Below are 10,628 nucleotides of genomic sequence, written 5' to 3'. Positions count from 1 at the left end.
TTATTTCTTATTGTAAAAAAAAAAAAAAAAAAAAAAAAAAAAAAAAGAAAGAAAAAGAGCAATCAATAAACATGATGTATTTATGAGAAAACTTAATGTATAACTTCAATTTATAAGTGTCATCAATGGGTGGCTGCTTTTATCAAGATATTCATGTATTTTGTTTTTATATTTTAGCTAATACTTTTTTTGTACCCATTAGGTACAGATTGTGTATGTAATCATACTAAAGAAAAAAAAAAAAAAAAAAAAAAGCATTACTAGCGCCGTCTTGGTGGATACTTATGGAACTAAAACACATCATACAAATTTCCAGTTCCATAAATGTCCACCAAGACGGCGCTAGTAATGCTAAAAAGAAAATATCCCCCCGAACTCCGCCAGTTGTACTACATTCGTGGTCAACCCCTCACACCCTCCAACCATGTCGTCTCCAGTCCTGTATATCTTAGTCCGTGCAGGTCACTAGCTTCTATTATATAACAATATAAAAATTAAAAAGTAGTAGTGTCGTAGTACCTATAATACTACCCGGCACCCATTGGCGGATCTAGATTTTTTTTTGGAGGGGGGCATAATCATTTGCCTCTTTCTAAGTTTTATAAGACACAAATTAAAAATACAGTGGATTCCGTTTAATGTGGACATGTGGGACCAGCCCTGTTTGCCCACATTAAGCGGTTGCCCATAAAAACCGAAATTAATTTTAATAAAAAAGGTATTACTTGTATTAAGCATCAAGGTTTTAAGCTTTTCCCTACTACTAGCACCTTTCTTTTATCACTTTCGGTCATATTGACATGATAATAAAACTGCAGTAATCCTCTCCATTGCTTCTTCTTAGAGCAGTTTCACCACCGTTGATTTCGGAACGCATAATTTTTCAGCGATTTTACATTTTAAAGTGCCTGGAGGTAGTGATTTCATTTTGTCCAAAATCGCGATTTTTTCCTTGAGGGATAGATTATTTCAAGACATATTGTCATTTTGAAATTCACGTTAAAACTGAAATGCGGGTATTGACCCGTTATAGAACCCGTGCCATCTATCGCTTTATTTTTATCGTATCTAATAACATTTACACACATCAAAATTGAATGGTAATGATTTTTATTAGGTACTTTCGATAATATATTATACAATCACGTAGATTGTAGATACGACAAAATCCGATTAAATTAGTAGTTTTTAAATACATAATATCATGTGTATATTCTAACACTATGATAAAATAAAATTGCCCACATAAACCGAATCGAGTGCCCGTATTACGCGGTTTTATTTAACATTGTATTTGTATTGGGACCAGACATGTTTGCCCACAAAAAGCGGATGCCCATATTAACCGGTGGCCATATAAGCGGAATCCACTGTATTTAAAATCGGCCCAATTTATTAACCTAGATGTAGGGCCCCTCTGTACCTCTTAAATCCACCACTGATACCACCCCAGTGCAATCGTATATAAGTCACTGAATTCTTTTCTGAGAATTTTTCCGTCAACCGTGTGTTTATATTATTATATTATATTTATAATGAACTAAGATCTTAGTTATTGATGATATTTATTATTTAATATTTATATTGAAAATATTATTAATTATTATCTTGAATTATAGAGGTCCGGACCATAGAAAAAAACTAAAAAGACAATATTAATAAAGTTGCCCTTAGGTCCACAACGACGACAATATTATTATCGTCTCGGCGACAAAATACTAAAGTACGTCACTGCCTGGTGCCTTGCGCGTCCCACCCGATGTGACGTACTTGCGCGCGCGCCACCGACCCCAATATGGCATTATCATTTATCAGTACACTGACGACGGTCGACGACAAGTCGAAAACGACAGCCGCGACGGCGCGACGACATCGCGATTCGTGAGTTATTGGACGATATTCGTTTAATTCGTGACGAATTCAAGTGGCGCCGATAGCATAATATCAAGCGACGTCACGTCCTTTCTATTCTATAAACCAATAAGATCTGTGTTAAAATTATTATTTAAGATCGTAATCCGAGCCGCAGCTACAACTCTACAACACGACTGTGACGACCGCTCGACACTCGCTGATAACGAGTACGCGATAATAACAACAAAAATAATAACAATATTATCATCGTCTCGTTTCTCGTTTTGCGTGTCCGTCGCGACTCGCGGATCACAATCAAAAATATCGTCGTTGTCGCTGCCGCCGCGAATTCAAGTCTTTTCTTCGGTGCGTGCGGCGGGGCGACCAGCAAGCGTAGGTCGAGGAAAAACGCAGCGGGGACCTTCGAGTGGCCGACGGACGCGCGCCCACCAACTTTACACGAATCTCGAGGACGCGGCGGCGGCGCACGCACGAAAAATGCGTCGTCGTTAAGACTCTGTGGCCCCGGGAACGCACGCACGCTGGCGATGTCATAGCGGTGAGTAACGCAGCTGCGACTTGCAAGCAATTCGGCGACGACGACGATGATAATAAATGTTTTAACAATAATAATGATAATAACGTATTTACAATAGGTACCGACGAGGCCGTTACTCGCTCGAAAAACGACAATGATATTGTTATGTAAAGTTATAGTAACGCGCAACGGACGGTCGAGTGGTGGTGCCGCCGCCTCATTCGTAAGTCGTCGGATGTTATACGGTTACCTATTGTAGGTGTTCGTCGTCGTCCCATTAATAATATCACAACATTTCGTCATCGTCGCCGTTTCGCCTTTTTTAATAATATTCTCTGGTTGTTTTTTTTATTTTATTTCCCCTACCCTCGTCGTTTGCCAGCCGCCGATTCAGTGATGCGCTCGCTTGCGTGATTTACGACCATTATCTCTGGGCCTGACCCGCGCGTCGGCCTTTTAACCTCGAGATTACGTCCAGACGTTGATAGGGCTGATAGCGATACGGTCGTTGCACACACTAGCTGTTGGACGGCTGGCGTTGCACACAATGTGTAACCAACGCCTCGCCATCGTCCGTTGTCTGTCCGCTGACAGGGCTCCTTGATTTTCGTTGAACGATGCAGGTACCCACGTGCGGCGATACTATGACGCCAGAGTCGGCTGACAACGGTCTGTGTGACAAGTCCATAACGCTCCGCAAGCACCGCAAAAATATATTTAATAAATCAGGTGAATCTGTCTTACCTTTGTGTTACTTGTTCCATGTCCACTTGTGCCTCTGTGGTTTATCTATCTTGTGTGTTTGTCCATTTTATTTTAACGTTTTGAGTGTTCTGATTCGGCATGATTAATGATGGATGTCATAGGTAAAAAAATTAACCGTTTAGCTGTTTGAAATTTACTTGGACAATACAGACAAGACTCAGAATATTAATGTTCCCATTTAGAATACCATTGAATTAGATATTGCTTTAAACCCAACATATAGAAATAGAATAATCGGTATTTCAAAATTGTAGGTGTAATACTAATAATATTTTTTACATCTAATTTCATATGTATAAATAATAGTTGTAAGTAAATAATATTATGTGCATATTGGATTGCTTTCTACTTTGTTATCTTCAATTACGTTAATTGTTTCTCCTATTTTGTATATTAAAATGTCTTAAAATGCATGGATATTACCTATGTAACTATTAATAATAAGTAGTCTTTAAATACATAATGTTACAACTTACAATCATCCGTTAAGCATATAGGTAGGTAGTTGGTTTACTTAAACAATCGTGAGTATTTCACATTTCTGAGTATTCTAATGGTGATATTTATTTTCTGCTTATATTCTAATATTATATCTAATTAAATGAGTAAATACTGTTGCTATAATAGTGGTTTAACCTATGTCTAGCATTGAGGATGGTAGCTGCAGAAATGACAAGTAATCAAGATAAAGATGTCACACAAGTGCAATACATAGATATCAGTCCTGACTTTCTAACGACTGGACGAACTGGCAGAAGAAACGCATTACCAGATATACTAGGTGAACATAAACTGACATCCACAGCTGACTTGCCCGACCGATTACAAGCTCTTACAACAAATGGTAAAATAATTCTTATTTGATTATATTAAAATACGACAAAATAATGAATAATACGTTTTCATCAATCAGTAACATAGCCACAAATAGTTTTGAGCTCAAATTATCCATGCAGATTAAAATATTCATTTTTGTATCACTACTTTTCAAATTACTTAATATTATCTGTAATTTTTTAGTTAAAAATTTAAAAAAAATATTTTTACTAATATAGGTACCAAAATATATTATATTATTATAATCAATATTCACAGATTAGATTAGGTGTATAATGGATATATTAAAAACACATCATTCAAACGAAATTGAGATAATTTAATTGAATTAATAAATTAGATATCCTTTATAAATTATATTAATTACCGAGGTATATAATATTACTTAATTATAATATTTTTAATTTAATCTCCAGTTATGTACTTGAGTATGACGTCATTGAAACTGATAAAGAGACGTAATAACAACATCATAAAGAGTTATTGTTTGATATAATATCAATATTCCAATAATTTGATTATAATTTATAACCAATATTTAAATACATATAATACAATGATTGTAGTATACAATTATGCATGATATAACCATTTTGTTGACTAACCAATTAAAAAAAAAAAAAAAAAAAAATGTATAATTTAGTTTACTTGGTTTATCATAATATTAATTATTTGAATAAATCGGTGGTACTGTTTTTAAACAACAAATACATTTACCATAGTTTTATTTTTTTTAAATGATTAACCATTGTTGATTTTTTTAACACAGAGGGAGCTGGGACAAGTAATATGCAACCATCAACAACTAGTAGCGATTCAGACATGACTAAAACACAAAATGCAACATGTTGAATGACAGCATAAAAATAAAAATTATAATTTTCAGCTACTGTATGTTCTGAAGATAAAATGAAACAAAGTAAACACACCTATAATATTGGCTAGATGTTATAGCCTCAAATATTTTTGAGTTGAACAGAAAGCAACCTAATAGTTTTAATGTACTCCTAGTCTCCTAACAATCAGACCAAAGCATAAAAGTACTTTTATTTTAATCAATTAATTTAGTTCCGTAATTTTATTTCTTTTAATCGAATGGTTTTGTTCCTCTATTCAATTGACTGTATGTATTTTTTTTTCTTTTTGTGTAAAATTTTTTTTGTGAAAAACAATTTTAGTAAATATTTAATTCCTTAGTTATAGAAAATTATATTTTGTCCTAAACTGTGTCCTAAACCTAAATTATATGATTATATTTTAATATTTTATGTTGATATAATGTGTTAAAAAAAAATAATAATAATCAAGTTAACCACTTTTAATCAAGTATAATAAGAGTATACATTTTATTTGTTAAACAAATATATGACTAAAAGAATATTATATTCTAGATAGCTTAAAATTAAACAGTTTATAACATGTTTACTGATACTTTTAAGCAAAATTCATAGCTTAATCAAAAAAAAAAAAAATGTTTTAAATTAAAATGTTCAGAAAACAGAAATATGACTATAAAAAAGATATATAGGTAAATAGCAGACAATAAACAACAATAAACATTTAGTAAAATGTAAAAAAAAATAGAATAGTTTAGTGTTGATAATAATTACACACGGTCAGGTTGTGATATTTTAAATGTTTTTCCTACTCAATATTTTTCTCATTTAATCATATTTTATTTTTCTTTATTTTTATAAATTTCACATAAAAATATTCCCTTTTTTCAAAGTTATTTATATTGCGCCCAAAAACTATTTAAGCTTATAAAAATTAGTGATGACTAAACCTGAGGAATAAAATATATTATGAAGTCTTAAGCAAATTAAATTACTTTACTCTTTGTGAATAAATACAAACAAGATTATTTTGATGTTCATAAATTACCAAACTTAAAATTATAATTTAGAGTATGTGTGAAGTATTACTAAATAATGTATTTTAGAAGAATGACTGAACATAATTTTAAAACAGTTGAATATTTCTCAAAAAATACCTACTTTTAAAAGTTTAGTGTCATTAGTTCCTGATTTTTGTTGATTTTTAAATTAAAAATATTGAAATATTGTAAAATATATTTATATACATAGGCAATTATTTCTTCGGAAATTTTTCGTTTTCAAACAAATATTTTTTAATTTGTGTTTCTGTTGAAATAACAATTTCCTACCAATTTTGGTCCAAAACATATGTGTCTTATAGTATATTTTTTATACGGGAATAAATACTATACATTTTAACGATTAATACTAATTAATAATTATGATAAATTAAATACAGAATTAATAAGTAGGCATAGAAATCATTTTGTCCAACATTCCAATAAAATCAATTGAATAAGAAACATGATTCTTGGGAATTGCATTAAATAAACACTATACTACAATATTACTTAACGACTTTAAAACTCATGGTGTATGTATTAGTTTGTACTTTAATGTCAGGTTGACAACCTAAAAATAATGTAGTTATAATCTACATTACCTTTTAATTGTACTTAACAATATTTTATAATATGAACACAAAGAACATATTATTTCCAGTACCATGAAACAACACACTTAAATGTACCTACTATTTTTTTTGTTCCTATCAACTTGTTTAAATTGTATTCATTTAGAATAATAATCCAAAAACCTGAGTTAAATTACCTGAAATATTGAGAATTGTATTTTTTTTTTCAACAAATTATTTTATTAAGTTTGTTTAGTGTAAGCTAAGCTTGTATTATATTTTTCTGATAAATTTAATCAAGGTGATGTTGAAAAAAGAGAATTTGTGAAGTAAATCTACTTTGAAAATTATTTATGTAAAAAAAAAATAATATTTGTGTATCAATAATAGGATCACTAAACAAAATTGTTGTCATAAGTTTTGTCACATAAAGACGGTTTGTGGTTAGTTAGTTTATATTATGACCAAAACGTCAGGATTGTTAGAACGTAATTTACTGGATATCATAACTAGTATAGACAAATAATTAATTCAAATCACTTAGAAAAATTTAAACCAAAATACAGTGTTTATACATTTGCCTATAAACAAAATTATAAGCTATTTTTGACGAAAATTATATGGAATATTATAATTTTTTACTTAATATGACGTTTATAGACGAATCTCAACAATTTGTTGAAATGTTCAATTTTCTTTTCATACTCCTAATTACTATTTTTTCATTTTAAAAGTTAATTAATAATCCTAAATCCTCTAGTCTGGAATGCTTAATTACATTTTTACTTACCTATTTCCTAGTCAAACCATTTGTTGTGAGTAAGATAACACTAGTGTCACCGTGTAGTTTTCTACAAGAGCTGTGGTAGTTACATGGATTCAACTTTCTATCGAAAACAAAATTAATTTAAACATAAGTATTTCGACTAACATAATTAATTATTTTTGTTCTTTCATTATTATTTTTCCTAAATTAAAATTTGCCTTTATTGAGTTAACATTTAAAGTTGAATTAAGCCATTTATCTTACTTAACTATACAGTTTTTAGAAGAAAACCTATATGATATTTTATTTTATACATTGTAGGTAGGTACATCCACTATTATTTATTGACTATATTATAATTGCAAATTCACTTTATAAAATTGGGTTTAACTAATTATTTAGCACACAAAAGCACTCTTAACTTAACAGACTTCATGTTGTAAATTGTGTATTTAGCGTAGTGCAATATTGAGTTTTGTTAATATTTATTCTACCTACTGTATATCTAAGTCAATTTACTGTACGAAATTGTGATTTTTAGGTAGAGATGATTTTAATATATTTGTATGTGAAAAACAAAATTAATTAAATAAAATGTAAACATATTGATTGTGTTATTTGATTTATAATTGATTCCTTGCGTCTGTTATGTGAGTAACAATTCCTTTCATTTATTAAAAGGATGCTACGTATGCATTTGTTGTATCCGTCTTACACACGTTCGATATATCAAATTGTCGTTCACTAGTTTCATTAGTGTGCTGTTAGTTTTGATAGGTATTAGAGTGATTTGACCAATTATTAATTTTTTTAGATAATAACATTATCTGTACCTAGGCGTTGGCTTTTATTCGATATTTTAAATTTCAAGTGAGATATGAGCATTTTTAATATTTCACATACCCATATCTTGCTTGAAAATGAAATTTCGAAAAATCGACAACCCTTAAGCACATAATGTTCTTGCTAAAAGTTTTATAATAGGTAAATTCACTTTAGTAACAGGCAACAGCACACTATTCAAAATAGTGAACGACAATTTGCTATATCGTGCGTGTATAAGATGGAGACCACAAATGTATGGGTAATGTCCTCTTAACGTAATACCATTGATTATACATAGTATAATATATGTACAATATAATAAATTATACATACTATGTATAATCAATGGTAATACGTCACAGTAGTGTGATTTGGTCTCGTTTGTTGTGGGGGTAATTGAAATATTCCCCCCCCCCCCCCATACTAAAAAAAAATTGGTTTTTATAAGATGTAGGTACATCTCACCATAGCGAATTGCGATATGTATAATGTAAATTCATCGTACATGTATAAATGAAGAGTTGTTTAGATGATTTATAGAACAACCTACGTACCTAGACGCAAAATACTCAAAAGTCAAAATAACTCCAAAAAGTTATAACTTTGAAACTATAATAGCCCGAGCCCGACCGACGAATTCTGGTTGCATCATTGTTCTTAACTCGATGAAATACATAGAACTGAAATTTTTTTTTCAAAATTGGGAGCTATACTGCATTGTTATGCAGTAGGCAGGTCTAAATATACCTATTTGTGCGATGATTAGTGTTTATTACGAAGCGATAATATTATCTTATGCGTACAGCTAGCATAGGGGACTAGAGAAGTCGGGATTTTATGTATTATGTTTATAACATAGGCGTGTCCAGACTTCATCCGCAGGTCGTGCACAACAGTGGCATATCCAATAGAACCACCCCCCCCCCACCACCCCTCCAAAAAAAAAAAATAAATAAAATTAGATGAACATTTGGGAATATGATTCCCAAATTTTGAAATAAGCTTTATCATCTGATAACAATCAAATCAGTTTTACTTTTTTTTTATCAGGAATAAAAAACAATATTCCTTTTATCAAATAAATAAATAACTATAGGTAGGTTATATGAAATTTTGCGCCACGGCAGTAATGCGAAAGCAATTCCCGCGGCGCCGTCGGTTAAAACCAGAAAAAAAAAGGTTGTATGAATTTATATTTAGTAATTTTAAAATATAATTTTAATACAAATAATACTCATTACAAATGTTTATTTTTACATGATGAATTTCAAAAAACTTAATACGAAATCAGAAACTTATAAAAAAAGTTTATATTATGCACCGAAATTTATAATGTACCTACCTAAGTTAGATCGAATTTCGCAGGTTATACCTGTGCATGACAGGCATTACCTGTAGGCACGCCTATGTTTATAAAATATAATATACTATAGTAGGTACCTATCTATAATGAATAATATGTAATATGTTGCAATATTATATATAGACATGTAGTAGGTACCATCAACCATTTAAATATAGATACATAAAAAAGTGAGCTGAATTTATGTGTGTGTTAGGTACCTACCTTTAGATACATATTATATAGGGCTTGAAAAATAAACTTGACTTTGAAAAAATAAAAACTATATAAAATATAGTGCTATGTAAGTATACAATCTTTGTCTTAGTGTACCTCACTTAACGAGTAAATTCGCGTCGGTGTATCTCGCTTTGGGAACTAATTTGACAGAGATCGACAATTTCCATGTGATGTATTGGATATATTATATAACATGCGGTTGAAACTACTCTTTAAACTTTCCTGGTTGAAATTTCCACAAAATCGGTAAAATAGTTGTCGAGTATACAAACAACTATAAACATAGATATTCAACTCTCATAATAATATGTTTTAACTTTTAAGATATTATTTATTTATTCGAGACGCGACGATTTGATGCATGCTTTTACCTAATCTTCCCGAGTAACTAATAGCAACCATTCATAAACGAAATAGTAGGTACACTAATGGTTGTACTAATTATTTCATATTATTGCAATTATTATACCTATAATATAGCTGACCCTGTGCACTTCGTTGCCCTTAAAAAATGACAACCCTTTAAAAGAATCTGATTGTTTTGGATGTAACTCGCAGCAGTAAGTGCAATTCAGCTACCCTGGTAGGCAATCCGACTACGTCAGATCGTGGACATTGTGCGACAGCATAATATCAAAAAGATATGTATACCTATCTAATATAAATTATAAAAATGTTGTGCCACAGTGTTTGCTATTGAACTCCTCCGAAACGGCTTGACCGAAACTTAATAATGTTCTACTTATTAACAGGCTTATAAATCTCTAATGAAATGGATCAAGTATGATAGAGAAAATCGGAATAAACATTTACCAGACTTATAACGGAATACTTTCGGTTATCAATTGTTTTCCATGAATTTTTTGAGTGTACTGTTGTCTGTCAATAAAGAACCACTTTTGAAGTTAAATAACAATTGTAACTACCTATATAATATTTTATATTTGATTTTCTCATTTATTCAAAATATATTATGTTGGTAAGTAGAAAATATTTAGATGAAGCTTATG

General features: G+C 30.7%; 1 protein-coding gene across 2 annotated transcripts; it reads left to right on the top strand.

Annotated features, from left to right (window-relative positions):
* The first annotated feature begins 1,811 nt into the window (after positions 1-1,811).
* LOC100167203 lies at positions 1,812-7,820 on the top strand. Of its 2 annotated transcripts, none has more exons than XM_029487336.1 (4): positions 1,812-2,413; positions 2,511-3,121; positions 3,804-4,001; positions 4,764-7,820. In XM_029487336.1, the coding sequence occupies exons 2-4, from the start codon at positions 3,010-3,012 to the stop codon at positions 4,844-4,846; spliced, it is 393 nt and encodes a 130-aa protein (XP_029343196.1). In that variant the 5' UTR covers positions 1,812-2,413; positions 2,511-3,009; the 3' UTR covers positions 4,847-7,820. The 2 variants fall into 2 exon arrangements, with proteins under 2 accessions (XP_029343196.1, XP_008185801.2); XM_008187579.3 differs by having other exon boundaries at positions 1,813-2,413; positions 2,775-3,121.
* The last annotated feature ends 2,808 nt before the right edge of the window (positions 7,821-10,628 follow it).

This window comes from Acyrthosiphon pisum, chromosome A1, assembly GCF_005508785.2.
Source record: "Acyrthosiphon pisum isolate AL4f chromosome A1, pea_aphid_22Mar2018_4r6ur, whole genome shotgun sequence".
Lineage (NCBI taxonomy): Eukaryota > Metazoa > Arthropoda > Insecta > Hemiptera > Aphididae > Acyrthosiphon > Acyrthosiphon pisum.
This window is presented reverse-complemented; position numbering and strand designations above follow the sequence as displayed.

Excerpts from the sequence above, each read along its gene's own strand:
- LOC100167203 (XM_029487336.1), top strand. The coding sequence starts at position 3,010 with ATGCAGGTACCCACGTGCGGCGATACTATGACGCCAGAGTCGGCTGAC. Across the intron at positions 3,122-3,803 it reads AAATATATTTAATAAATCAG|CATTGAGGATGGTAGCTGCA; the intron begins GTGAATCTGTCT and ends ACCTATGTCTAG. Across the intron at positions 4,002-4,763 it reads ACAAGCTCTTACAACAAATG|AGGGAGCTGGGACAAGTAAT; the intron begins GTAAAATAATTC and ends TTTTTAACACAG.